The sequence below is a fragment of the Aspergillus multicolor genome (assembly GCF_047715735.1).
Source record: "Aspergillus multicolor strain CBS 133.54 unplaced genomic scaffold BDW74scaffold_58, whole genome shotgun sequence".
NCBI classification, from domain to species: domain Eukaryota; kingdom Fungi; phylum Ascomycota; class Eurotiomycetes; order Eurotiales; family Aspergillaceae; genus Aspergillus; species Aspergillus multicolor.
In genome coordinates this window covers 44694-68830 of record NW_027396009.1, presented here as the reverse complement: position 1 = coordinate 68830, position 24137 = coordinate 44694, and the positions used below count along the sequence as shown (strand labels likewise).

Genomic DNA, 24137 nt, shown 5'->3' with positions numbered 1-24137 from the left:
GATTCGCATGTCAGGCGTAGCATACGATATATATATATATTTGGCTCATCTCTGGTACCTATGGTAGGTCCCTGTCTCTCTTCGGGGTAGACTAGATCAAGACGCCACCTCACGATGTTCCCTAAGAAACAATATAAACTAAAAACAGCCTCACAATCCTCATCCCCGAACCCACCGCACCCCCCTCACCAGGTTCTCAAAAAACAGCGCCTGGTGCTCCCTCAACGCCGGCGACGGAAACAGCCACGAGAAGTGTGGATAGCCAGGATACTCATCACACTGCACCGGCACACCCCGCTCGTCCAGCGCCCCCTTCATCAACCGGACATCGTCCCTCAGTGTATCGGCTCCTCCAACGGCCACATACACGCGCCCCAACTCCGCGAGCCGCGGATGCAACAGACATGAAAGCCGAGGGTCGGCCGGCGGCGCACCGTAGCATTCGAGGAACGTCCGCATCGCCGAACCCGTGTTGATTGTGAGGCGGTCGTTTTCCGCATACGAGGTGTATTCCCCTCGGGCGAGGATTTCGGCGGGGACAGCGGCGGGGTGGATGGTTACCGGGGCCAGGGCGACGACGCCTTGCACGCGGTCTCCGAGGCCGCAGTCAATGAGGGAAAGCGCCGTGCTGAACGCCAGATTCCCGCCGGCCGAGGCCCCGATCAAGGAGACCGAGCGCCCGGGATACGTGGTTAGCGTCCACTGTGCCATGGCCACGCAGTCGTCGAGGGGGATCGGGAACTGGAACTCTGGGGCGAGGCGGTACCCGACGCTCACGATCGTTGTGCGGGTGAATTTACTCAGAGAACGCACGAAGGCGTCTTCTTCGTCTATGCTGCCCGTTACCCACCCGCCGGCGTGGAAGTACAGCGCGATTGGGAGCGTAGCGTCATCCGTGGCGCTCCAGCTCTCTGGGGCTGGAGGCGTGTAGATCCGCGTGCGGACGCCATTGACGATCTTGTCCTGTGTCTGGATGCTCAAGTCTGGAGGAGCGAAGCGGTAGCGGGCCATTAGTTCTGCGAGAATGTTCTTCCACCCCTTCATGAGCTTGTCATAGGGCCCGTCCAGAGTTGGGGACATTCCTAGCTCCTCGATGAACTTCCCTTGTTAGATTCCCCATAGAAAGTGTGGATCAACCGTCGACATACCTGCTGCCATGGTTCTGCTAGTTTGGAGTCCATAGTTAAAACCGTAATGCTCTCTAAAGTCTGCTCTCCCGTGCACTACAAGGTTCCCGCCTGAGCTTCTATACTATGGCATTCATATCGGTCACCGACCTGGATCCGTCTACCTCATCGCCTAAGCTACAGATTGGCGTCCATCATCACATATTGCTTGATACCAGCAACTTGTTCTTCACCAGCCACCTGGGCAGAATCCTCAAATATGCCGGTTTACCACGTTGGTAAGCAAGCATGAATTCGAGGCAGATGCATACTAACCCTAACAGCTCTCTTCAAACTCAAAGCAGACGCGGACCCAGCGCGAGTGTGCCAGTGGCAAGAACTCGCCCACGCAATGGTTGGCAAGGTACCTGGCCTGCTGCATCTGCAAGCTGGACCGCCGCTTGACTTCACGGCGCGGATGGCCAAGGGATTCGATATGGGTGTTGTCGTGCTGGTGGACTATTCCGAGTCTCTGGCTACGTTTTTTACGCATCCAAGCCATGACGAGTGAGTAGTTGCCTCGTTCTCTGTTGAAGTCTTCCCAGCATACTCAATCTAAGTCGTTACCTTACTATAGAGTGCACGAGTTATACCAGGAGGTATGCGAAGATGGGAGCACAGTGGGCTATGATATTGAGTTTTAGGTCAATTGGATATCATATACACGGTCACATAGTCCATGCAGCATCAATTCTCTACGAAACACGTCGTAGGTATCCTAGGTAGGTATGATATCTACGCATCAAACCCAGCCGCCCGTCGCCGCTGCATAATCGGCCGCAGCTGATCCCCTGCCCACCCATCCTCCATATCATCCTTGAGGTCAAAAGTGCCCTCTGGCTGTACAGCCAGAGCGCGTCCTTGTAAACAGATAGGGTTAGCACACTCTCCGAGATAGATCTAGACAGTCATACCATGAACCCCCGAATCCGCAACACAATAACTCGCCGCTTCAACGCAGGCATCCACCGTCGTAAACGCCAACACCTTCGCCATATCAACGCCCCTCGAAGCCAGTGCATTCTTGATCGGCGCAATGAGCGGGGAGTCGAAGAACCACGGCGCCAAGAGATTGCACCGCACACCCAGCTGCTGCGTCTGAGCACGCGTGCTGCGGAAGAGACCGCGCACGCCGAACTTGCTGGCGGGGTAGGTGGATGCCTTGGGACTGTCCATGTAGGCGGCGATAGAGGCGCAGAAGAGAAGGGCTTTGGTGTTGCTGTTGGGTTGCTCCGAGTGAGGCACTGTTCCCGGGATGCGCATATAGTAGAGCCCCAGCCACGAGGTGTAGTAGCTCCCCACCAGATTCACGTCGATGTTCCGGGTATTTGGCTTCGGGGGGTCGATGTCCAGATCGGGGATCCCGGCGGCCAGAACATGGTCTACTTGATTGCCTGGGGCAAGGGCGGTCCCAGCAAAGCAGGCGACGATGTCCAGGGAGCCGGTGGGCGAGTTTCTCAGGGCGGCCTTGAAGGCGACCACTTGGCTCTCCCAGCTTGTGACATCGCAGTGGACGTAGTGGACGCATTGAGCGAGACCGGGCTGCATTGGGCCCGTGGGCGGTTGGATGTCGGCGATGGTGACGGAGACGCCAGCGTCTGCCCATTTCTGTGCGGTGGCTAGTCCAAGGCCTGAAGCACCGCCGGTGATCAAGGCGGACTTTTCTTGGAGCGAGGTAAGGTCGAACTTGAGATTGAGAGGCTCCATGGGTATGGGATATGTGGATTTAGACAATCTTAGCACAGGACTTCCCCTTTTATATCTGTCGGAGTGATATACCGACTCGGAGTTCAAGAGACTGGGGCTGTCATAGTACGAAATACTGGCCAAGGGAGTACTAAAGCCCTTGGCTTTCCTAAATCTCCTATGGCTATGACAATCTTCTCCATCAACGAGCTGAGCTTCTTGAACCAAATTGTAGCGGATCAAATTTCTCAATCACCATGTTCCTCTTACTCATCTTTGTCCTGATATCTCTCTCGATGCCCATCTACCGTGTATGTCTTCATCCTCTACGCAAATACCCCGGCCCTCGCTGGTGGGCCATCTGGCGAGGGCCCTATCTGATCAGCAGCATCCGCGGAACCATTGTGCGAGATATCCAACATTTGCACGATCAGTACGGGCCAGTGGTACGAATCGCGCCTGATGAACTGTCCTACATCACACCAGACGCAGCAAAGACAATCTATACCTCCCACCCCGAGTTTCCGAAAGACCCAATGCACCTTCCGCCCTTCCATAATGGCGCGGCTGGTATCCTTGCTGCTGATCACGCCCATCATCGACGGTACCGCCGGCTTCTTGCTCACGCGTTCTCCGACAAGGGTTTGCGCGCACAGCAAGGCATGATCCAGCGGCATGTCGATCGCTTGATCGCCCGTCTCCTCGACAGTTGCTCGTCCGGTCCGGTAGACATGACGGTATGGTTTAATTGGGCGACCTTCGATATCATCGGGGACCTTGCATTCGGGGAGTCTTTTGGCTGCCTGGAGAAGATGGAGACGCACCCGTGGATTGCCTCTATTCAGGGCAACGTCAAAGCGATACCGATCCTGAACGCCTTTCGTCGTTATGGGCTGGACAGGCTTGTCGGGCTTCTTGCTCCTCCAAGGTTAATGGAGATGCGTCGGCAAAATGCCCAATTTACGGCAGAGAAGGTCGATCGCCGCCTGCAGCATGCAACGACGACGCGCGGCGATCTATGGGATTCGGTGCTGGTAGGTACTACAGACGGCGAGCCTCCCATGTCACGGGCCGAGATGGTCAGCAATGCCAGTGCGATCGTCCTAGCGGGCAGCGAGACCTCCGCGACCTTGCTGAGCGGATGCATCTGGTTGCTGCTCACGAACCCCGAGCACCTGCAGCAGCTGACCCGGCGCATCCGAGCGAGGTTCAACAAAGCGGCAGCGATCAACGCGCAGACGGTGGGCCAGATCGACGGGCTGCAAGCGGTCATCGAGGAGTCGCTGCGCCTGTATCCGCCGGTGCCAATGCAGAGCAATCGCATTGTTCCGGCCCCGGGCGCGTCCATTGCAGGGGTCTGGGTCCCTGGAGGGGTAAGTCATGGTTTCCAGCTCCAGCTCCAGCTTCAGCTCTTCCCACCGGCGCCGCTTTTTGCTGTTGCTTTTCCTTTTCCATTTGCTTTTCCTCGCTGACCGATCACAGACCTCAGTGGCCGTCCAACAGTTTGCCGCCTGCCGCTCCCCGACCAACTTTCACCGTCCCGAGCAATTCCGGCCTGGAAGATGGCAGGGGGATGGCGAGTTCGTCGCAGACCGTCGGGACGTCTTTCAGCCCTTCAGCCTCGGCCCTCGGAACTGCATTGGACGTCAATTGGCCTTTGCCGAGATCCGGCTGATCCTGGTTCACCTGCTGTGGCATTTCGATCTGCGGCTGGACGAGACGCGCATGAGGGGGAGGGACTGGTTGGGGGAGCAGGGAGTCTGGATCTTGTGGGATAAGCATCCCCTATGGGTGATGCTGGAAAAGAAAAGAAGGTAATCCGGAGTCTCGGACGGGTTCGTCGGACCCTTTAAGGCCTCCTTCCTAGGGCGAACCGGACGTTAGGGCTATAACATCTTTCACCAATCACGCATTGCCATTTGACTTTCCGTCGATGTAGTATTATGGTATGGTAGTATCCGAATCCCCGACGTGTCATCAATACTTCCGAGCAGCTGGCTCGTATCGCACCTCCAGTCCAATCGCAGCGCTGGCCGTGGTCTGCACCTCCCGAGTCACCACCAAACAACCTCCCGAATCTCTGATACCGGCAATCATCTCGACGATCTCCGTCTTACCCGGCTGCCGCTCGTTGGCCAACTGCAACAGTGACATATCACGAAGTCGCACCAGGGTTTCCGCCTCGTAATCAATTGTCCTAGGCGCCGGCAGCACCAGGGCTGTTATCAACAGGCGCGACTCAGACTGCGTGCGGAGGACCGGGAGATGCGCCTGGAGTTCCAACATGGTCTGAGTGCGCAGGCTAGCCCAGGGCAAGATGGGCGAAGGGGAAGGCACGCGCAGAACGTAGACCGCGGCCCCAACGACGGTCTGAGGCGCTGCAGGCGCCCGAGACTGCACGGTGACACGCGGGCTGATTGTCGCCGGCAGCTGGTATGTCATCCAGGCTGAGACCTCTAAGCCCGTCATCAGGCCTGAGTGACCGTTACTGGGCGCGCTAGTCTGAAGAACAAACTGGAGCTCAGGGGTCAAGCCAGCAATCATGGCGATCGTCGTGATCGACGGAGGATGGACCTATGGTAGAGGCCGTGAGTGAGATGACGTGCAGCGTTAGCCGGGGCTTACTCACATCGACCACGGTGCCTGCCCCAATCGCACCCCAGTCAACCAGCTTAAGCACTTCATCGACCGCGGATCCCTCGTCCAGAATGGCACGGGCCAGATAAGCTGCGAACAGGCGCTGGGCCCTGGGCTGCCCTGGATCGAATCCCGCTGCATATCCTGACCTCAATCTCGAACCCAGTCCCAGTCCCGGTCCCGCAGCCCGACTGTCCGCCTGAGCAATCAGCGTCGAGGAGAGATCCGGATCGTCCGGGTGGTGTTGGTCGATTGAGCGTGGCATTCGCAAAGCCGCGGGAACCGCCACCTGGGCCAGAAAAAGCGATGCATCCAGTAAGTCGGGCTCAGTCACAAAGGAAGCAGAGAGCGGGGTGTGGGCGACGTGTCCGCTGGACTGTTCGCAGAGGAACTCTGCAGTCATCATGAGACGCACGACTCGTTGTAGCTGGTCCACGGGCACATTGCTGATCTCCGCAACCTCTTCCAAAGCCACCTCCCCATCCAAGGGAATACAAGCCAGCACCTGTAACTCACAAAGCCATTGTAGATTTGCCAGCAATTGCATCTAGTCTCTATCAGTTAGCAGGGGCTTTTTTCCTTCAGGAGTGGAGCGTGGAGATATGGTGATGCCAAGGGGAGGGGGTGAAATGACTTGCGTGAACCGCGAGCTGCTGGAGGAAGCTTGTTAGGGAAGGAGCCATGCTGAAGAGATTTAATGAGGAGGGACCCAGAAGGATTCAAGGAATGGGTTGCCACGAATTCCATGGCCATGGTACAGGTGCCCTGATATACCAAACCCTACCCTACCTAAGTACCTCCCCACCTCACGCTGGCAGATCTGCCTGACTGCCAATCACGCAGTGCACTGCAGGTACCTAAGAACTGATGACTGCTAGGTTTTGACTTTCGAAAGGCAGGATGATCTGTCTTGTGATGACGATGGCCAAGCCGGGTGAACCCCGCCAGCAAGTTTTAAAGTAAGGGGCTCGCGGTATATAGGGATATCAATCTCACCTACCCATACGCGCGCAGAAAAGGCCTGCATGCTGTGCATACCATTGTTATGGACCCATCAGCAGCCCCCCAGCAATCTACATCGACGTCGACGTCGACGTCTGCCTCTACGTCTAGCACGCGGAAACTGCGCGAGAGCTGTATTTCATGCTCGAGATCCAAGGTCCGGTGCAACAAGGAGAAACCCACGTGTGGGCGCTGCGTCCGCCGCGGCTTGCCCTGCGAGTATCTGGTCTCCCGACGGACGGGTCGCACTCGAGTCATTGGCGTTGGGCAACTGCAACCTCCTCCTCCTCCTCCTCCACCGATGACGCCAACGGCGACGCCTGCGGCAGCAGCGATCCGTGCAAATGCAGCAAGCCCCGACCATGCACCCCCTGGTGCCGCCACTATCACAATCACAAGCACAAGCCCTTTGGCCAATCCGCTCTCGGCCAAATCACCTGTGGCTTCGTCCCCCGAACCCGATCCGTGGACGGTGCTTCTCTCCCCGAACACCGCCAGTTCCACCGACCTCACCTCGCTTCTCTCCGCGAACACCGATTTCACACAGCTCCTCGCATCTCTCTCGCCGACGGATTTCCCCGGCCCGGCGACCCTGGGGCACGACATCACGGGGACCGCGTCGGAGTTGGGCGACCTCTCGGTCACCGCTCCGCCCTCCACTACTATCGTGCCGGGCTTGGATCGGCTGGGTTCGGGCTCAGACGCCATTGAGACCAACCCCTGCTGCCTGTCCGCATGCCTGGACCTCCTCATGCGGCTTTTCCCCTACGCGGGGGCGGACTGCGAGAGGCATGGGCACGATGAGCGCACCGGCAAGCTGTGCACCATCGAGTCCGTCATCGAGGACAACAAGCAGATCGTCGATAAGGTCCAGACAATCCTGGCCTGCACCTGCGCTGAAAATGAGTACGTGGTCACTCTGATCTCGCTGATTGTCTTTAAAGTCCTCGGGTGGTACATCGCTGTCGCCCGAGATCGGCCGTCTGAGCCAAGTGCAGCCCCAGGCCATCACCTCGACCAAGATCACGATATGCAGTCAAACTGGGAAGGTGCCGGGGCCCACATGCAGTCCCAGGGCAACCGTGGAGCCTCAATGTCCTCGTTTGCGGAAGAAGTCCTGCACCTCCCGACGGTCGTGGGAAGCTACTGCGTCGACGGGCATCACCAAGGCCGCATGGCTGCGCAGCTGGTGCTGAGCGAGCTGCACCGCGTGCAACGCCTGGTGACGCTGGTCGGACAGCGCCTGGAGGCCATGCGCTCTCGCTCCCCGAGCAGTTCCACCTCTGGCTCTGTCGCTGTCTCGCTCCCCAGTAGCATGTCCTCATCTGGCAGTCGGTTGTCGCGCACGCCGGCCTTGGGTGTCCCCATCGCGCCGCTGTCTTCTAACACCCTAGCCAATCTGGAGGAGGACCTGCGCAAACGACTGCGCGCTGTGTCGACTGAAACCATCGATATCCTCCGCCGTGCTTGAAGCCATCTGATCACTTTCCGGCGCACGTGGTGGAGATTCCGAGTATGGCGGCAGTAAGGATATACAACGACAGAGGGTCCGCAGCCCAAGCCAAACTAGATGGATGTTTCTGGCGGCAGTCGAGATCTCCCTTACTTCCTTTCTTTCATTTTGCGTTTCTTGATAAGAGTACTGGGACGATGAAGTCATGGGCAATGGGCACTGCACTGGTAGAAATACCCCGACTATTATATACCCTAAGTACACGCTGGAGGGCTAGATACAGCAAATGAGCCATAATAGAACCCACGTACCCCGACTCGGTGTCCAAGGTCACCAAGGCACATCTGAACCATCGGAGAATAGAATGAAGCGACCTGAAGTCTTCTCCTTGCTTGCCTCGGCCATCTGCCCCCGTCAAGCCACCGTAGTAGTTAGTGTCACCGTCAAAGCAAGCAGCGAGAAAAAAAGAGAGAACCAACTGGAAGCACCACATACCCGGGCACAGATTCCCGCCACGCTCTCCTCAATCGTCGTCGGGGCCTCGGTGCGACCAAACAGCCGCGCCGCCTGCGCGCCCATGTCGGATTGGATATGTCTATGTCACGGCCCCGGATCGTCAGCTCGGGCTTCTGGCATGATGTACGAGAAAATACGGAGTAAGGGCATGCATGCATCCCGCAAGCAGCATGCATTCCCCTGCCACCGGGCTTCAAGGTCCGGGTTCTTCGAAGTTCCTCACCCAGGGTCTACGATATACGCCACGAGCCATCGGTTCTCAAAATGCAGCTTGCGCACCAGGTAGCATGCCGCCAGCTTCGAGAGCGCGTAGTTGGTCAGCGGTGCCCGCGCACACCCCTCCATCTGCGAGATCGTGCTGATTGGCGCCCCGACGCAGATGAACTGCGGTGCCGCCGCGGCTTGCAGCAGCGCTCGTGTCGCCTGGAACAGCTGCAGCACGGCGTACGCGTTGATCTGCATGTGCGCGGCCAGCTGCGCGACCGGCATCGTCGACGCCGGCCCGTAGTTCGCGGCGATCGCGGCGTTGGCGATCACGACGTCGATGTGCGTGATCCCGTGCGCGTGCTGGAGGGTCTGTGCGGCGTGCTGCGCGTCTGTCTCGGATGCGCTGTCGAGCTGGACGGTTAGGAGCGAGGTGCTCTCGGCTTTTGGGAGGGACTGGAGCGCGGCGCTTTGGGTGGGGAGGTCGCGCAGCCCGGCGATCACGATGCTGTTTTCGTGGAGGAGGAAGGCTTCCACGAGGCCTTTACCTAGCCCTGTGGCTGTTAGCTTTGCTCTGACGAGGGGCACTTCGGGGACGGCGTACCCCGGCTGCAGCCGGTTACTAGGTAGACTGTTTTGAGGGTGGTTGTCTCTGGCATTGTGTGTGTTGACATTGGCGTTTCTTACGCCGGGGTTAAACGTTGAGATCGGGTTGGCGGGTAGGGTGCCGTTTATACTCCCGACCATCCTTTGGTCGGCGATTACGGGAGAGATGGATCGAATGTGGGCAGAGGGCTAGAGCACAATCATATTTTCTTTTCCATTGTCCATGTCATCTCAATCATACCATATCCTCTCGTCCAATGCCCGTCGGCCCAGACACGGCCGCCAACCCCGTTGTCCTCTCGCCGTTGGACCCCGAGACTCAGACACCGACGGAAACCGCAGCTTACCGTCTAATCAAACAGACCCAAGAACGCCGCCCCGAGCGCAGTCATCATAGGCGCGTACGACCAGTGCCCCCATTCCCCCTTGCCGTAACTGTAGCAGATGGCACCATCGGCAAACGCGACGAGACTGCCGGCGACAAAGGTCCAGCCGGTGGACTTGCGGGTTCCGAAGGTGTTGGCGATGTAAAAGGCAAGGCCCCAGAAGATGTCACGAACACCGTAGACGTAGAGCAGGCCTTCGACGAGCTTTTTTTCGGCGGGGGGGGCGGGCATCTCCCATTCGAAGAAGGAGAGGGCGTGGGCCGGGCGGAGGAGGGCGTTAACGCCAAATCCGATGCCGACAAGGGCGAGCGTGTTGGCGGCGAAGCCCAGTGCTGGGTGGTTGGAGACGACCATTGCGGGGAGATGCTTCGTTGGGCCTGGGGTGTACTACTGTTGCCGTGTTAGTTGATTTGGATCTCGGGAATCCTGGATCGTAAGGGTTACAGGAGGGTGGATGGATGCTCACAGGGAAAAGACGGAGTTGATGATACAGGATGTAATGTGATGGGATGAGGAGGAGGAGGAGGACGAGGAGGACGGAGTTGCGGAGAGCTTTAAGGTTGTCAAGTTGGTACGGGACTTTGTTTGTTTGGCTTGGCTGCGTTGCCTACTGCAAGTACCTGAGCCATCTGAACGATGGTGAGGTGCTGGAGAGGGACAACTCGTTCTGCAACTGTTACCACCGTGGATCTGGGCATTAGAAGACTAGCCAGTTCATCATTGACCCTACATACACCATCATCAAGACATACAATGCCATCCTAAGCAGGATGGCTTGGTCTCCCCACAGTTCATCGAGCCTATACAGAGACCTTACCATAATTACACACTTCACCGGTCAAAGGTACATTACCCCGGGTATGGTATGGTATAGGCGCGCAAGTGGAGCAGAGCTGGATCGGTCATTCTGAATCGGGATTAGCCCAGGTACCAGACCACGTGACAGCACTCCCTTGTTCGTCCCCAAGTTCCTTCCAACTTGTTCAAGATCCCCTCTCTTTACATCCAATCCCGTCATCATAAGCTGGTCCTCCTCCATCTGCTTCACGACTCCTGCAGCGTAATGCTGCATCTTCGATCTCGAGGAACGCCAGCGATAAAACTGTCCACCACCCGCATGCTCTCCTCTGTCACCGATGCGCTCAGCCGCGCCCCCGCACACTCGCGGAAAAACATCGCCGCAGCCAGGCGCAGCTCTATCCGGGCCAAATGGATCCCCAGACACTGCCTTGCTCCGTGCCCGAATGGATTGAACGCCATCCTGGTCTGCTCCGTGGACCTGGTGTCGGACAGCCACCGTGTGTGATCGAACCTAACCCGCTGCCTGTAAGCCCTGCCCCTCTCGCTGTGCGACGGAATTCCCACTTACGTCTCTGCGTCGTCCCAGACCTCCGAGCTGCGCTGGAGACTCCAGTTCTGTGTCACGACCACCGTGTCGTCGGGAATGAAATAACCCCCGACCGTTGCGCCTCCTGGTGGTGGACTTCGAGGCATGCTTCCCGGCGCCGCGCCGTACAGCCGTAAACTTTCGTCAATCACCGCGTTGAGGATCGGCAACCGCTCACAAGCCTCATCGGTCACCTCCCCTTCCAGCGTAGCGACCTCGGCCTCGACTTGTTTCTGAACGCCCGGTCGACTTAGAACACACCAGACAAGAAAAGTCAGGGAGATGGCGGTTGGGTCCGAGCCTGCGAGGAGCAGAGCCCCGGCGTCGGTGATAATATCTGTATCGCTCAAGCTTCCCGCCTCCAATGCCCTTTTAAACAGGTGGCATGGTCCGCTGTTGGCCGCCTTGGCCTCTCGTGCTCGGGCAACTACCTCGCCCCCGGCCGCGAACATCTTGTCCTGCGAATAGAACATATCCTGCAGCTGCGGTATAAGCCAGGCCAGCCCGCGACCGACATAGTATGCAGGGGGAGCAAAATGTTGGAGGAGATGCGCCAGGTCTCCCATTCGCCGCTCTAGCATAAGCACAAAGGGGTCCTTGACTCCTGCGGCAACCGTGCCTTCTCCACCGCCAAACGTAAGCTGGCAAACCACCTCGTTGGCCATGAGCGTCCACCACCCCATAACCTCAGCATTCCCTTTTGCAGCATCGCGTTTGATCTTGTCGACGGTCAACTTTGTGATCTCGCGGACCTTCGGCTCCCACTCGTTGCGCAAGCTCTGCAACGTGAAGCCTCGCGCATAGAGCTTACGCCGAGCGGAGTGAAGTCTCGCGTCTCGAAAGTTGAAGATGTTATCCACTGGTCCTGGGGATAGAAGGGCGTAGAAGGGCGCTTTGGTAAAGCCCGAACCCATGCGGTGGATCTCACGCCCGGCGTCAGGATCTGCGACGTCGATCTCGCGAGGTCCGATACGGACAATGGGCCCATACTTTTGGTGCAAGCCGTGAACGTAGTGGATTCGGTTGTTCGCAAATACGGCCCACGACAAACGAAGCCCCGTCAGGGACGCATACCACGGTCCCGGGATACGCTTCAGCGGACTGAAGTAGGCGATCCGAATTATCTAGAGACCTCAGCGCCATTTCGTGATGGGGCCGGACGAAATACCTTGAAGATGCTAAGCAGCATGAACAAATTACCGACGTAACCGAGCACTTGGAGCCATTGTATGCTCAGCAGTGCCGCATAGAAGTCTCTGCCGTCCGAAGCCATGGCCTTTGCAATGGAATGGAGGTAACCTGGCACACTAGCTCCCCTAGATTGACGTGCATGATATATAGTCCCCTACTCTTGGCCGCTGTATATCGGCAATCAAGTTATCCTTCGGCAATTCAGGATTCTCTTCCCACGCCCGGCGAAAGGCTCGGGCTCGCTCAAGAGAATGCACGTTTCTTCTGCCACTAGATTGTCCGAGGTTAGCAATAACCTGCGGTCAGCGAACCCCAGGCTTCCCTCTGTAAAACCCACTTAACCAATGTATGCTCGAGATAAAATAGAGCTCCCGGTATTTCACTATCCCACAAACACCGCGCCTCAATCAGTACCATTGAGGTAGATATCCCATCCAGAATGGCGCGTCAACCTGAACCGACTCGGCTCTTTCTCTTTGGAGACCAGACATATGACTTCGTTCCTGAAATGCGGGAGCTACTCGGCATTCGCGACAATCCAATCCTTGTGGCCTTTCTGGAACAGTCACACTATGTCGTTCGGTTCCAGATGTTCCGGGAGTTATCACCTGAAGAACACAAGCGATCTCGCACGGCGTCACTGGCAGAGCTACTCCAGAAGTATGTGGACCGAAAACTCCCATCGGCCTTTCAGACAGCACTCTCTTGCATGACCCAACTCGGCCTTTTTATGCGCCAATTCGACGACCCAAATGTTCCTTACCCCCAGTCCGCCAATAGCTACGTCTTGGGAGTATGCACCGGATCTCTTGCGGCAGCCGCCATCAGCTGCAGTACTTCACTTTCCGAACTTCTACCCATAGCTGTCCAGACCGTTCTCATCTCCTTTCGCCTCGGCCTTCGCGCCCAGAATGTGCGAGATCATCTTGTGATTTCTCAATCGGATCGGACCCAACCATGGTCGGTAGTCTGTGATGTTTCGCCCGATGATGTGGCTATCGGGATTGACATGTTCAGCCTTGAAAAGGTACGCAACAATGTATACCACTTTGAATCGCCTACTGACGCAAAATACTCATAACTAGGGACTAACGAGCACCCACCGACCCTGGATTACTGCAACATCGGCCAAGACTCTGACCGTCAGCGGAAGTCCCGGCATCCTAAGTCAGCTGGCCTGTCGTCCACCGTTCAAGAACGGCAAATTATGGAGAGAAATCCCGATTTACGTTCCTGCACACAACGCCCGGCTTTTCTCCTCCAAGGATGTCGATGACATTTTGGCAACGACGGATGAGGGCCTCTGGTCGAATTATGGAGCTAGGATACCGTTTCTTTCCTCTGTGACGGGGAAGTTGGTCTGGGCACGGAACTACCGTGACTTGATTCATCTGGCGCTTTCGCAGTGTCTTATTGAGCCTATACGATGGGATCTCGTCGAGATGGAGGTTCCGCGGCTTCTCAAAGGCCGGGATAGTCTTGCTGAACTCTCTATTTTACCCTTCACCACAACGCTTACGAGAAGCCTCTCTGGCGCGTTGGCTGCCGAACGGATTACGGTTGCAAAAGCAGGGACCACGTCAAACAAGCTGCCTGACGGCTATAGCCATCGCCCTGAATCGGGAAGGAGTAAACTAGCAATAATCTCAATGTCTGGCCGGTTCCCCGAGGCGCCCTCCACCGAGTCTTTTTGGGATCTGCTCTACAAAGGCCTCGATGTCTGCAAGGAGGTTCCCTCGCGGCGATGGGACGTGAAAACCCACGTTGACCCAAGTGGAAAGGCACACAACAAGGGTGCGACTCGTTGGGGATGCTGGCTTGACTTTGCTGGCGAATTCGACACGCGATTCTTCAGCATATCACCCAAGGAAGCGCCGCAAATGGATCCGGCTCAGAGGATGGCCTTGATGTCAACCTACGAAGCCATGGAGCGAGGTGGCATTGTCCCTGACAGTACACCCTCGACTCAGCGTAATCGCATTGGCGTATTCCACGGTGTTACTAGTAATGATTGGATGGAAACAAACACAGCACAAAATATCGACACCTACTTTATCACCGGCGGCAATCGTGGCTTTATCCCCGGTCGCATTAATTTCTGTTTTGAGTTTTCAGGGCCCAGCTATAGTAACGACACCGCTTGTTCATCCAGCTTAGCAGCTATTCATCTCGCATGCAACTCCTTGTGGCGTGGTGACTGTGACACTGCGGTGGCGGGCGGCACGAACATGATATTTACCCCAGACGGACACACCGGCCTCGACAAGGGCTTTTTTCTATCGCGAACTGGCAACTGCAAACCATTTGACGACGCAGCAGATGGCTACTGCCGTGCAGAAGGCGTCGGCACTGTCTTCATCAAGCGTCTTGAGGACGCACTGGCCGACAATGATCCCATCCTTGGCACCATCCTTGACATCAAGACAAACCACTCCGCCATGTCCGAATCGATGACTCGGCCGTTCGCTCCTGCTCAAATCGACAACATGTCCGCTGTTCTGAGTGCCTCCGGCATCAGCCCTCTGGACCTGAGCTACATCGAAATGCACGGCACCGGGACCCAGGTTGGTGACGCAGTCGAAATGGAATCAGTCCTGAGTCTTTTTGCACCAGATGAGACGTTCCGATCCCAAGACAAGCCGCTATACGTTGGGTCAGCGAAAGGGAACATCGGCCACGGGGAAGGCGTCTCCGGGGTGACTAGTCTCATCAAGGTCCTCTTAATGATGAAGCATGACACCATCCCGCCGCACTGTGGAATCAAGCCTGGGAGTCGGATCAATCGCAACTACCCCGACCTCTCCGCCCGCAACGTGCACATAGCCTCTGAGCCCAAACCTTGGCCTCGGACCAATTCTCCTCGCCGTGTGCTCATCAATAATTTTAGTGCCGCCGGAGGGAATACGGCTGTGCTGATTGAGGATGCTCCCATGCGTGATGCTCCCACCGTTTCGGATCCCCGGACCAGCCACATTGTTACGGTTTCCGGCCATGTCGGGAAGTCGCTAAAGTCGAACATTGGGAGGCTCCGCGACTATTTGACGAAGCGACTGGATATATCTCCAGCCGAACTTTCCTATACGACTGCCGTCCGCCGATGGCATCATCTGCACAGAGTCAGTATTACCGGAAGGAACACTGAAGAAATTCTGCGGAACCTGGAAGGGGCTATTGCGCGAGGAGATGGAGTCAATCGACCGAAGGCGAAACCTAATATCATAATCGCTTGCAGTGGGCAAGGCTCTCAGTACCAAGGCATGGGACGGCAACTGTACGATGCTTATCCAACTTTCCGGTCCGATCTTGAACAATTCGACCAACTAGCCCGAAGCTATGGGTTCCCTGGCTTTTTGACGGTGTATACATTAGAGTCTATTGGCGATAGTATGGATGATCTTCTTCCTGTTGTTGCCCAGCTGGCCCTCGTGAGCTTGGAAATGGCTCTCGGAAACCTTCTAAGCTCTTTCGGCATCAAAGCAAGCGCGGTCGTTGGCCACAGCTTGGGTGAGTACGCCGCTCTGTACATTGCCGGCATCCTTTCAGCCGCCGATACACTGTTCTTGGTCGGCAAGAGGGCAGAGTTGCTTCAGGAACGTTGCCAGCGAGAGACGCATGCCATGCTCGCTGTTCGCGCCTCCCCCACCGCGCTAGCTGAAGCACTGGGGGACTCTAATTGTGAGGTAGCCTGTCACAATGGACCCAATGACACCGTTCTCAGTGGATCAATCGGCGACTTAACGAACTTTCAGGTCGCCCTGTCGACGAAAGATATCAAAGGTACTTTGCTGAAGCTCCCATTCGCTTTCCATTCCGCGCAGGTCCAGCCTATCCTACAAGAGTACGAACTCATAGCCCGTGGAGTTACGTTCCACAAGCCCAAGATGCCTGTATTGTCGCCCTTATTGGTACGAATCATCGAGGAGCAGGGCATTGTGGATCCGGCTTACCTCGCGCGCCATTGCCGTGAACCAGTCGACATGGCCTCGGTGCTTGAGCTTGCCCGTGACAAGCAAGTCATCACCGACCGTACCATTGTCATTGACGTCGGCCCCAAAGCACTGTTAGCTGGCATGGTCAAGATGACGCTTGGCAAGGATAGCACCATCGCCTTGCCGATCTTGGGGCCCAACTTGGACGCGTGGAAAAGTCTGACTGCCGTGCTGGCCACTCTGTACTCACGAGGTATGGACATCAACTGGAAGGTGTACCATGAGCCATTCGAGGGTACGAAGAGAGTCATTGAACTACCAGCCTACGCGTGGGACCTGAAGGAGTACTTCATTCCTTACAAGGGCGAGTGGTGCCTTCACCGGCACGAGATCCATTGCAGCTGCGCGACGCCAGGCAAAGAAACCGCGACGAGCGACTATCAGCTTCCTTCCGAGCAACCGGTCGTAGTCAAGCGCCATGCGAAGCTTGACGAGAGCAAGGAGGCATACCCTGAAATTAAAGCCACCACAACAGTCCATCGCGTCATTGAAGAGAAGACCGAGCCACTTGGGGCAACGCTCGTTGTCGAAACCGATATCTCTCGTCCAGATGTGAACCAGATTGCCCAGGGCCACCTGGTAGATGGAATCCCGCTCTGTACGCCGTCATTCTACGCGGATATTGCGCTTCAGGTGGGGAGATATTCCTTCGATCGCCTTCGAGCAAGCCATCCCGGCCCCATGGATGGCATCGTCGACGTTTCCGACATGGTAGTTGACAAGGCCCTCGTCCCCCACGGCAAGTCGCCACAATTACTCCGGTCGACCTTGACGATGTCGTGGCCCCCGAAGGCTGCAGCCACCACTCGCTCTGCCAAAATCAAGTTTGCAACCTACTTTGCCGACGGCAGGCTGGACACTGAGCATGCTTCGTGCACTGTTCGCTTTAGGAATGGAGCCCAGCTGAAATCCCTAGAACGACAGCTGCCCGAATACAAGGGCCGAATCAGAGAACTCGAGGAAGGTCTCCGCCGTGGCGAGTTCGTCCGATACACAACGAAGAGCGGGTACAAGCTGATGAGTAGTATGGCCAATTTCCACCCTGACTACAAGCTTCTGAACCGTCTTATTTTAAACGAAGCGGACAACGAGGCGGTCTCGACGATGGACTTCTCCGCGGCGAAGAGCGATGGGATGTTCGCCGCGCATCCTGCTTATGTTGATGCCATCACGCAGGTTGGTGGGTTTGCCATGAACGCCAATGATAATACAGACATCCAGCAAGAAGTCTTTGTGAACCACGGCTGGGACTCATTCCAGATCTACCAGCCCCTTGTCAAGGGCAAGACTTACGAAGTTTATGCGCGAATGACAAGGGATCAGCAAGGGGATCTTGTGCATGGTGACACGCTTGTGCTGAACAGTGATGTCGTTGTTGCATTTTTCAAGGGGCTTTCTGTATGTTTCTCCAATTCACCTACCAACTCAGCTAACACTACCATAGCTCCGCTGTGTCCCGCGGAGGGGCCTCCGAATGGTCTTGCAGCAAGCTTCCGACAGAGCAGCTCGGCTGAATGGGAGTAAGCCAGGAGCAAAAGCACAGCCATCACAAGGCGCCACTTCTGCAGCCAAAATACCATTGATTGGGGCAAATCAGCAAACCTCCAAGGTCGCCCTTCCGCCAATCCCAGGGCATCATTCCACAGTGCCGGGATCTACGGCCGTGGCGGAATCTCCCTCGCGCACAGGCGTCGGGAAAGCCAATGCCGTCTTACAGATCATTTCGGAGGAGAGTGGGATTGCGCTCGAGGATCTCACGGACGAGAGTAACTTTGTCGACATGGGGATAGACTCGCTGAGTTCCATGGTTATCGGCAGCAGACTACGTGAAGACCTTGGCGTTGAGCTTGGAGCTGAATTCTCGCTGTTCATGGATTGCCCGACTGTCGGATCGCTCAAAGCGCGTCTGTCAAGGATGTCTGCAGAAGACCATGGAAATGATGTCGTGGTTGGTCCAGAAGAAGAGGCACCGCTGGTCGCACTGTCAGATGAAGCTGATGCATGTGCGCAGAACGAACAGGCGAGCAATCAAGACTCCAACCATGGGGGTGAGGTGTTCAATGCGGCGCTCAAAATCGTTTCAGAAGAGAGTGGAGTGGTGTTCGACGAACTGACTGCTGAGACCGTCTTTGCGGACATTGGCATAGATTCACTCAGCTCCATGGTTATTACCAGCCGCTTTCGTGAAGACCTTGGGTTGTTGCTGGACTCGTCATTTAATCTGTTTGAAGAAGTGCCCACAGTCGCTCGTCTCAATGACTTCTTTGGCGCCACAAGCGGTAGCAGCACCGTCTCCTCCGGTAGGTATAGCTCTGAGGACGACGAGACCGCCAGCACCCAGTCGGCGCCAGAACAAGACCCAGTGGCTAAGCAAGGGCACGACAGGGTCTCCGAATGCCGTCCAACGACTTCGGTGGTCCTCCAAGGCCTTCCCCGCATGGCTAGAAAAATCCTCTTCATGCTCCCCGACGGCGGCGGCTCCGCCTCCTCCTACCTCACCATCCCTCGACTTCATTCCGACGTTGCCATTGTCGGCCTGAACTGCCCGTATGCGCGAGACCCCGAAAGTATGACCTGCACCCACCAGTCCATGATCCAGAGTTTCTGCAACGAGATCAAACGCCGCCAACCTCAAGGGCCCTACCATCTCGGCGGCTGGTCCTCCGGCGGCGCCTTCGCCTACGTAACGGCCGAAGCCCTGGTCAACGCCGGCGACGAAGTCCACTCCCTGATCATCATCGACGCGCCCGTGCCGCAGGTCATGGAGAAACTCCCCACCTCGTTCTACGAACATTGCAATGACCTTGGCCTCTTTGCCAATCAGCCCGGCGGGACCACGGACGGTACGGCCCATCCTCCCCCTTACCTAATCCCGCATTTCCAGGCGACGGTCGATGTCATGCTTGACTACCGGGTTGCTCCGTTGAAGGCCACGCGCATGCCCAAGGTAGGTATCGTCTGGGCCGCTGAGACCGTGATGGATGAAGCGGATGTGGCGGGCTTTCAAGGCCTGCACTTTATGGTGCAGAGGCGGACGGACTTTGGCCCCGATGGATGGGACATGGTTTGTCCAGGTGCGGAGTTTGATGTGATTAAGGCTGAGGGGGCGAATCACTTTACTTTGATGGTATGTTCCTGCTCAATCGCGTCCGGTTGCGACTAACTAAGTGGCCTTAGACCAAAGAGCACATATGCTCGGTGAGAGAACTTATTGACCGGGTGATGGGATAGGGGTTGTAGACCTCCGTGGTGATGATGTTTGAGATATCTATGGTATTGACTGCGCTATGTCGTTGGGGTTGAATCCAACCTTATGTTTTGCGGCTACAACCTTGCAATTCTTTTCTATCCATCTGCATTCTGGGCCACAGCAAGCGATCACGTCAACACAACATGTAAGGGTCGTCCATCTAATGGCGACTGATCGGAAGCCTTATTAATTCCTGGTCCCTGGTGTAAGGTGTTGCGGCTTCATGGCGGCGAACTGGACTCTGAACCCGTTAGACATGGTCATGTGAATGAGGCCGAGTTGATTCGTGACCAGTAAGACTGTCCATTACTTGTACCCGCAGGACCTGCCTTGTCTCTACCCAAGTGTGTTCTAAAGCGCCATACCGCTACCTACGTACCTATGTATGCAACACCATCCTCGGCCCTACCAATGCCATTGAATCACACCGGGGCCGCAACAATAGCGCACTGCATTTTTGAATCATACCGCACGATATCCACGATCTTGAGCCCCGCCTCTGCCAACAAATGCCCCCATTCCGTCTCCGACCGCTCGCAGCCCCCCAGTGCCGCAGCCATGACCATATCCTGCCAGGCCGCCTGCCACGGTACATGGAGGTCTGGCAACACGACCTCGTCGACGATAATCCGCGACCACGGCGCCAGCGCGGGCATCGTCGCCCGGAGGATCTGCACACACTCCGCGTCCGCCCAATCGTGCAGCACGTGTCGGAAGTAGTAGAACTTGGCCCCCTGCACCGGCTGCTGCTCGAAGAAGTCGTGCGCCTGGAACACCACGCCCCTCTCTGTCCTGGAGCCCGAGGCGGAGGCTGAGGGTGTGGGGGGCAGCCGTTCCAGCACCGCAGCAGTGTCCTGCACAACCACGGGCCCCAGCTGCGGGTATTTCTCGTGGAAGAGGCGAGCCTGGTGCCCGTATCCGCCGCCGACGTCGACGAGCGCCACGGCTTCGTAGGCTTGTGCCGGATCTAGAGCTGGCGGTGCAGCGGCTACCTCGTCGGTCACCGAGAACCGGTCCGTCCATGCTGCGTCGCGCTGCATGGCCATGAAGTGCGAGAGGCTTTGCAGGCGGTCCGGGTGCTGCGCCATCCACTCGGCTGCGGGGAGGTCGGTGTTGAATGCCCTTTGGAATGCGGTGTCCGTGCCCATGCTGGAGACGGTGGCTTGGGCTTGGGGTCTGTGCTCGCACAGGAACGAGGGGACGGCTTGCATGATTGGACCGAGGGTGTCGAAGCTATGATAGCAGTGCTTGAATCAGCGGCTGCTTTGGTTGTGCCCGCGGAATGCAATAGGTAGGGTAGGATAGGAGAGGTAGCATAGAGCCGCGAGATGGAAAGATGTAAAGACCTACATGTGCAAGACTGCGCCGGAGACGTTTCCATCTGCGAGAATGGCTGTCATGCGGTTGGCCTTGTACGCGTCGGCTGCTGTCTGTTCGATGAGATTGAATGCGGCCTGCGTGCGGAGGATGCGTCCTGGATTGCCCCTTTGAGTCAGCGTCTCTCCCAGTGCAATCAGCGATACGCCGGCATTTCAGCTGGTGGGCGACACGTACGCAGTACCTCCTCCGAAGCCGCAGCTCGTTGCGCAAACTGCACAACCGTAACGGAGCCGTTGGCGTCCGCCAGGATCTGGAAGATGCTAAAGGTGACGCCGATCTTGACCAGCGCTAGGGTGAGCGGCTTTTTTGTATGGCATGGGTCAGTAAGACACGGTATCTAGAGTATCAATCATGCAGATGGAGGAGGGAATTTGGAAGCCTTACGCCGCTCGCCAGCCGCATCACGACATCCCAGTCTGTATCGAAGGAGACGAGGAGCTCTTGCAGCCTCCGCTGGATGTTGCCTCGTCCGGGCTCGTCGGCTTGAGCCCAGAGCTCCTTGGTGCTCTCCATTATATGGTCCATTGGATTAGCCGGAGGTGCACTGGAAGAATGGCCTGTTTCTAGCACGATTGGCTGCGTCCAAAGCCACGGCGATACCTCTATTTGAACTACTCCCGGGGTATCGGTCTACGATGCTTACGCAGTGGCATGCAGCAGTGCGTAGTATCTGTTTCCGAGGCAGATAATGCCCTGCAGCTGCAAGATGGGGATGTATTGAGCTGGATATGGGGCTAAGACCTACCTAGGTAGGGATGGATGGCTACTCATCGAGCCGGGTCAACCGGACAGCAAGAAGCGGACCCAGCCACGTTCTTCTAGTCGCAGCCCTAATCAGGCGACCTTTCGACTTGCACAGCTCCACGAATATCTGACCCTTTTCCGTCTGAATTGGGTGCCCCGGTGGTACGGACGGAGGTCGAGGGTGAGTGCCCCGGTGAGCGAACGGCGACCGAACGGCGACCGAACGGCGACCGAACGGTGAGCGAATGGCGAGCGAACCGAACAATGGCCGAAAAATCGAATGGAAGCAATTGGAATGTGCGGGTATAGCTCTAAACGGCACAAACATACGCATCGCAATAATTGATGTTGCATTACGAGTTTCCAGCTTTGTGTGGTATAGTATGACGTGGCAGCGTAGGTTAGGGCTATCTACCTACCTAGCATGCGTACCCTATGGGTGTGGCATAGCCAAGGTATGGTATGGTAGATCTGATTTCATTGGGACTATCAACTGACATGCTATGCTACGCTATGTACGCCATGCCAGGCTATGTCACCAGCACTCGGTCCACTCACTGCAATTACAACAAAGTAATGCCAACCCCCCCTCCCCCCTCGGCACGCTCACTCCCAGGCTATCTCGATAACGCCCGTGGCGAGTGCAGATGGGCTTCTCATCTGCACAATCCTGAGCCGCGGATCGACTCCCCGAACCAGCGCGTCGAATTGCTCCGCCGTCCGCTCCTGGCCGTTGAAGTTGCACAGCATCGTCATGTCGGTGAACCTAGAGTCGGTATCAGTACAGGACCCCCACCCTCTTAGCTGGAGCCTTAGGTATGCATCGAATAGTGTGAGCCATGACGGGGTATGGTAAGAAATCAGTGAACCCACCGAATCAGCCGCTCGATCGTCGGCGACGCCGTGCCGGCCCCAGCCTCCGGCATGATCTGCTCGTTGAGCACGATGCGGTCGCCAGCCTCGGGCTTCAGAGCCGGCACGATCGCCCGCAGGATCCGCCTCGCGTACTCGTCGCTCCAGTTGTGCAGGATGGTGCGCAGCAGGTACACGGCCCGTCGGTCGGGGATCCGCTCTTGCTCCGCGAAGAGATCCTTCGCCTGGAAGTGGATGCGGTCGCGCAGCTCGGGCGGCAGCTGGGCGGCGCCCCGCGCGCACACGGACGCAAAGTCCTGCACGATGAACTGGAGGTTCCCGTACCGGTGCGCGAGCTGCTGGCTGACGTGGCCTGTGGACCCGGCGATCTGGACCTCGGGTGTTTTGGTTAGCTCTCAGGTCCCCATGGCTATGGCTATGCCCAGGAGGGGAGGGTATGGTAGTGTAGGGACTGTAGGTGCCTGGACGTACATCAACAACCACCGCATCCCCCAGGCCCTGCCAGTCCAGCGCACCAAAGAGCGCATCCGAGCTGGAGAGCTCCGACGAGGCCACGAGATCCATCATCGTGCTGAACGCGCTCTGCCTCGCCTTGCCGCACTGCCGATCGGTAAACGCGTACAGACCATCCGTGGTGTCCTCCGCAATGTTGAACCCCGTCTCGTTGGGCTCCTGGCTCGACCCCCATTTCGCCAGCGCGTCCGCCATGTGGTAGCTGTAGCCGTAGAGCTCGCCAAAGCTGAACTGCACCAGGGCCGCCAGGCCCTCGTGGGACACCATGGCCTGCGAGAGCCGGCTGTGCGCCACGCGCCCGGGGGCGGGCTGGCGGAAGATATGGTATCCCATCAGGAAGCAGAGGATCCGCTGCACGGTGCGGGTGTCGAGGCCGCTCTTCTGCGCGACCTGGCCGTAGGAGGTGCTGCCTTGCAGGGGGACTGCGTGTGCGATGTTGAACTTGAGCACGATGCGGAGGGCGGACGCGGCGTGGAACTGGGGAGAGAATTTGGTTAGCAGCAGGAGCAGGAGCAGGAGCACGATCTGTGTCTACGTACATGGGAGCAGAGGTCTAAGAAGGAGGTCTGGGTTCCGGATAGTAGAGCGCTCAGAGTGGATGAGGCTTCGAGGGCCGCCATGCGGGCCTCATGGTAGGCCTGGGAACCGGGCGCAGAGATAGCTGCTGGGTCCTGGGGGTCGGACTGAGAGTCAAGGGAGAAGGCGAGTTGGTTTGCGGACGCAAAGTTCGTGATCACTTGAGTTGCCTCGGTGATCTTCTGGGCCAGCGCGATGAGAACCATATCGTTGGGATCGGGCATGATGGAGGCTCCCTGGTATGGTAGGCTGGGTAAGTGAAAATGCGCTGTATCGCATGGTACCATGGCGTTTGGAGAGGATAGGTGTAAACTGTCTGGTATAAACCGTCTGGGTCGGTCTCCGAGGAGCGGGTTCTCGCACTGCGAGGCTCGCATGGCAGGCATGGCGCGTTCTACTCCGTATATGGATATGGATCTGTTGTATGGAAAAATTAGGTTAGGGTTTTCTATATCAGCTTCAAGAAAATATAAGTCTTGAAGCTGATATAGAAAACTAAATAAAAATAAATAAGTCAGGTAGCCTAGTTTTTAAAAATAGTAAATAATAGTTAAAATATTTAATATTGTAATAATTAT

General features: G+C 56.9%; 10 protein-coding genes across 10 annotated transcripts; 3 read left to right on the top strand and 7 right to left on the bottom strand.

Moving 5' to 3' along the window:
* Positions 1-159: 159 nt before the first annotated feature.
* BDW74DRAFT_189635 (uncharacterized protein) lies at positions 160-2942 on the bottom strand (the record flags this gene model as incomplete). Its single annotated transcript, XM_073732020.1, has 2 exons — positions 2081-2942; positions 160-1103 (listed from the first exon to the last, which is right to left on the bottom strand). The coding sequence occupies exons 1-2, from the start codon at positions 2871-2873 to the stop codon at positions 160-162; spliced, it is 1737 nt and encodes a 578-aa protein (XP_073577682.1). The 5' UTR covers positions 2874-2942.
* Positions 2943-3109: 167 nt separating this feature from the next.
* Positions 3110-4670, top strand: BDW74DRAFT_171868 (cytochrome P450; the record flags this gene model as incomplete). The annotated part of the gene is made up of 2 exons (XM_073727385.1): positions 3110-4225; positions 4335-4670. 2 exons carry the CDS (start codon positions 3110-3112, stop codon positions 4668-4670), a joined length of 1452 nt encoding a protein of 483 aa, XP_073577681.1.
* Positions 4671-4829: 159 nt separating this feature from the next.
* Positions 4830-6172, bottom strand: BDW74DRAFT_184229 (uncharacterized protein; the record flags this gene model as incomplete). The annotated part of the gene is made up of 3 exons (XM_073730752.1): positions 4830-5426; positions 5482-6036; positions 6134-6172. 3 exons carry the CDS (start codon positions 6170-6172, stop codon positions 4830-4832), a joined length of 1191 nt encoding a protein of 396 aa, XP_073577680.1.
* Positions 6173-6534: 362 nt separating this feature from the next.
* On the top strand, positions 6535-7962 carry BDW74DRAFT_184228 (Zn(II)2Cys6 transcription factor; the record flags this gene model as incomplete). The annotated part of the gene is made up of 1 exon (XM_073730751.1): positions 6535-7962. The coding sequence occupies one exon, from the start codon at positions 6535-6537 to the stop codon at positions 7960-7962; it is 1428 nt and encodes a 475-aa protein (XP_073577679.1).
* BDW74DRAFT_164249 (putative sterigmatocystin biosynthesis ketoreductase stcE) lies at positions 7686-9880 on the bottom strand. Its single transcript, XM_073726231.1, has 4 exons — positions 9269-9880; positions 8684-9218; positions 8440-8539; positions 7686-8349 (listed from the first exon to the last, which is right to left on the bottom strand). Exons 1-4 carry the CDS (start codon positions 9336-9338, stop codon positions 8275-8277), a joined length of 780 nt encoding a protein of 259 aa, XP_073577678.1. The 5' UTR covers positions 9339-9880; the 3' UTR covers positions 7686-8274.
* BDW74DRAFT_184226 (DUF4267 domain-containing protein) lies at positions 9621-10010 on the bottom strand (the record flags this gene model as incomplete). Its single annotated transcript, XM_073730750.1, has 1 exon — positions 9621-10010. The coding sequence occupies one exon, from the start codon at positions 10008-10010 to the stop codon at positions 9621-9623; it is 390 nt and encodes a 129-aa protein (XP_073577677.1).
* A 361-nt stretch (positions 10011-10371) lies between these two features.
* On the bottom strand, positions 10372-12478 carry BDW74DRAFT_120642 (cytochrome P450). Its single transcript, XM_073722003.1, has 3 exons — positions 12212-12478; positions 11026-12167; positions 10372-10968 (listed from the first exon to the last, which is right to left on the bottom strand). Exons 1-3 carry the CDS (start codon positions 12314-12316, stop codon positions 10701-10703), a joined length of 1515 nt encoding a protein of 504 aa, XP_073577676.1. The 5' UTR covers positions 12317-12478; the 3' UTR covers positions 10372-10700.
* BDW74DRAFT_189633 (putative sterigmatocystin biosynthesis polyketide synthase) lies at positions 12145-19675 on the top strand. The gene is made up of 4 exons (XM_073732019.1): positions 12145-13261; positions 13320-17621; positions 17668-19350; positions 19401-19675. Exons 1-4 carry the CDS (start codon positions 12674-12676, stop codon positions 19452-19454), a joined length of 6627 nt encoding a protein of 2208 aa, XP_073577675.1. The 5' UTR covers positions 12145-12673; the 3' UTR covers positions 19455-19675.
* On the bottom strand, positions 19395-21497 carry BDW74DRAFT_120606 (uncharacterized protein). The gene is made up of 4 exons (XM_073722002.1): positions 21238-21497; positions 21028-21154; positions 20824-20947; positions 19395-20706 (listed from the first exon to the last, which is right to left on the bottom strand). Exons 1-4 carry the CDS (start codon positions 21376-21378, stop codon positions 19896-19898), a joined length of 1203 nt encoding a protein of 400 aa, XP_073577674.1. The 5' UTR covers positions 21379-21497; the 3' UTR covers positions 19395-19895.
* A 564-nt stretch (positions 21498-22061) lies between these two features.
* On the bottom strand, positions 22062-23983 carry BDW74DRAFT_164237 (uncharacterized protein). Its single transcript, XM_073726230.1, has 2 exons — positions 23523-23983; positions 22062-23460 (listed from the first exon to the last, which is right to left on the bottom strand). The coding sequence occupies exons 1-2, from the start codon at positions 23943-23945 to the stop codon at positions 22204-22206; spliced, it is 1680 nt and encodes a 559-aa protein (XP_073577673.1). The 5' UTR covers positions 23946-23983; the 3' UTR covers positions 22062-22203.
* Positions 23984-24137: the final 154 nt, after the last annotated feature.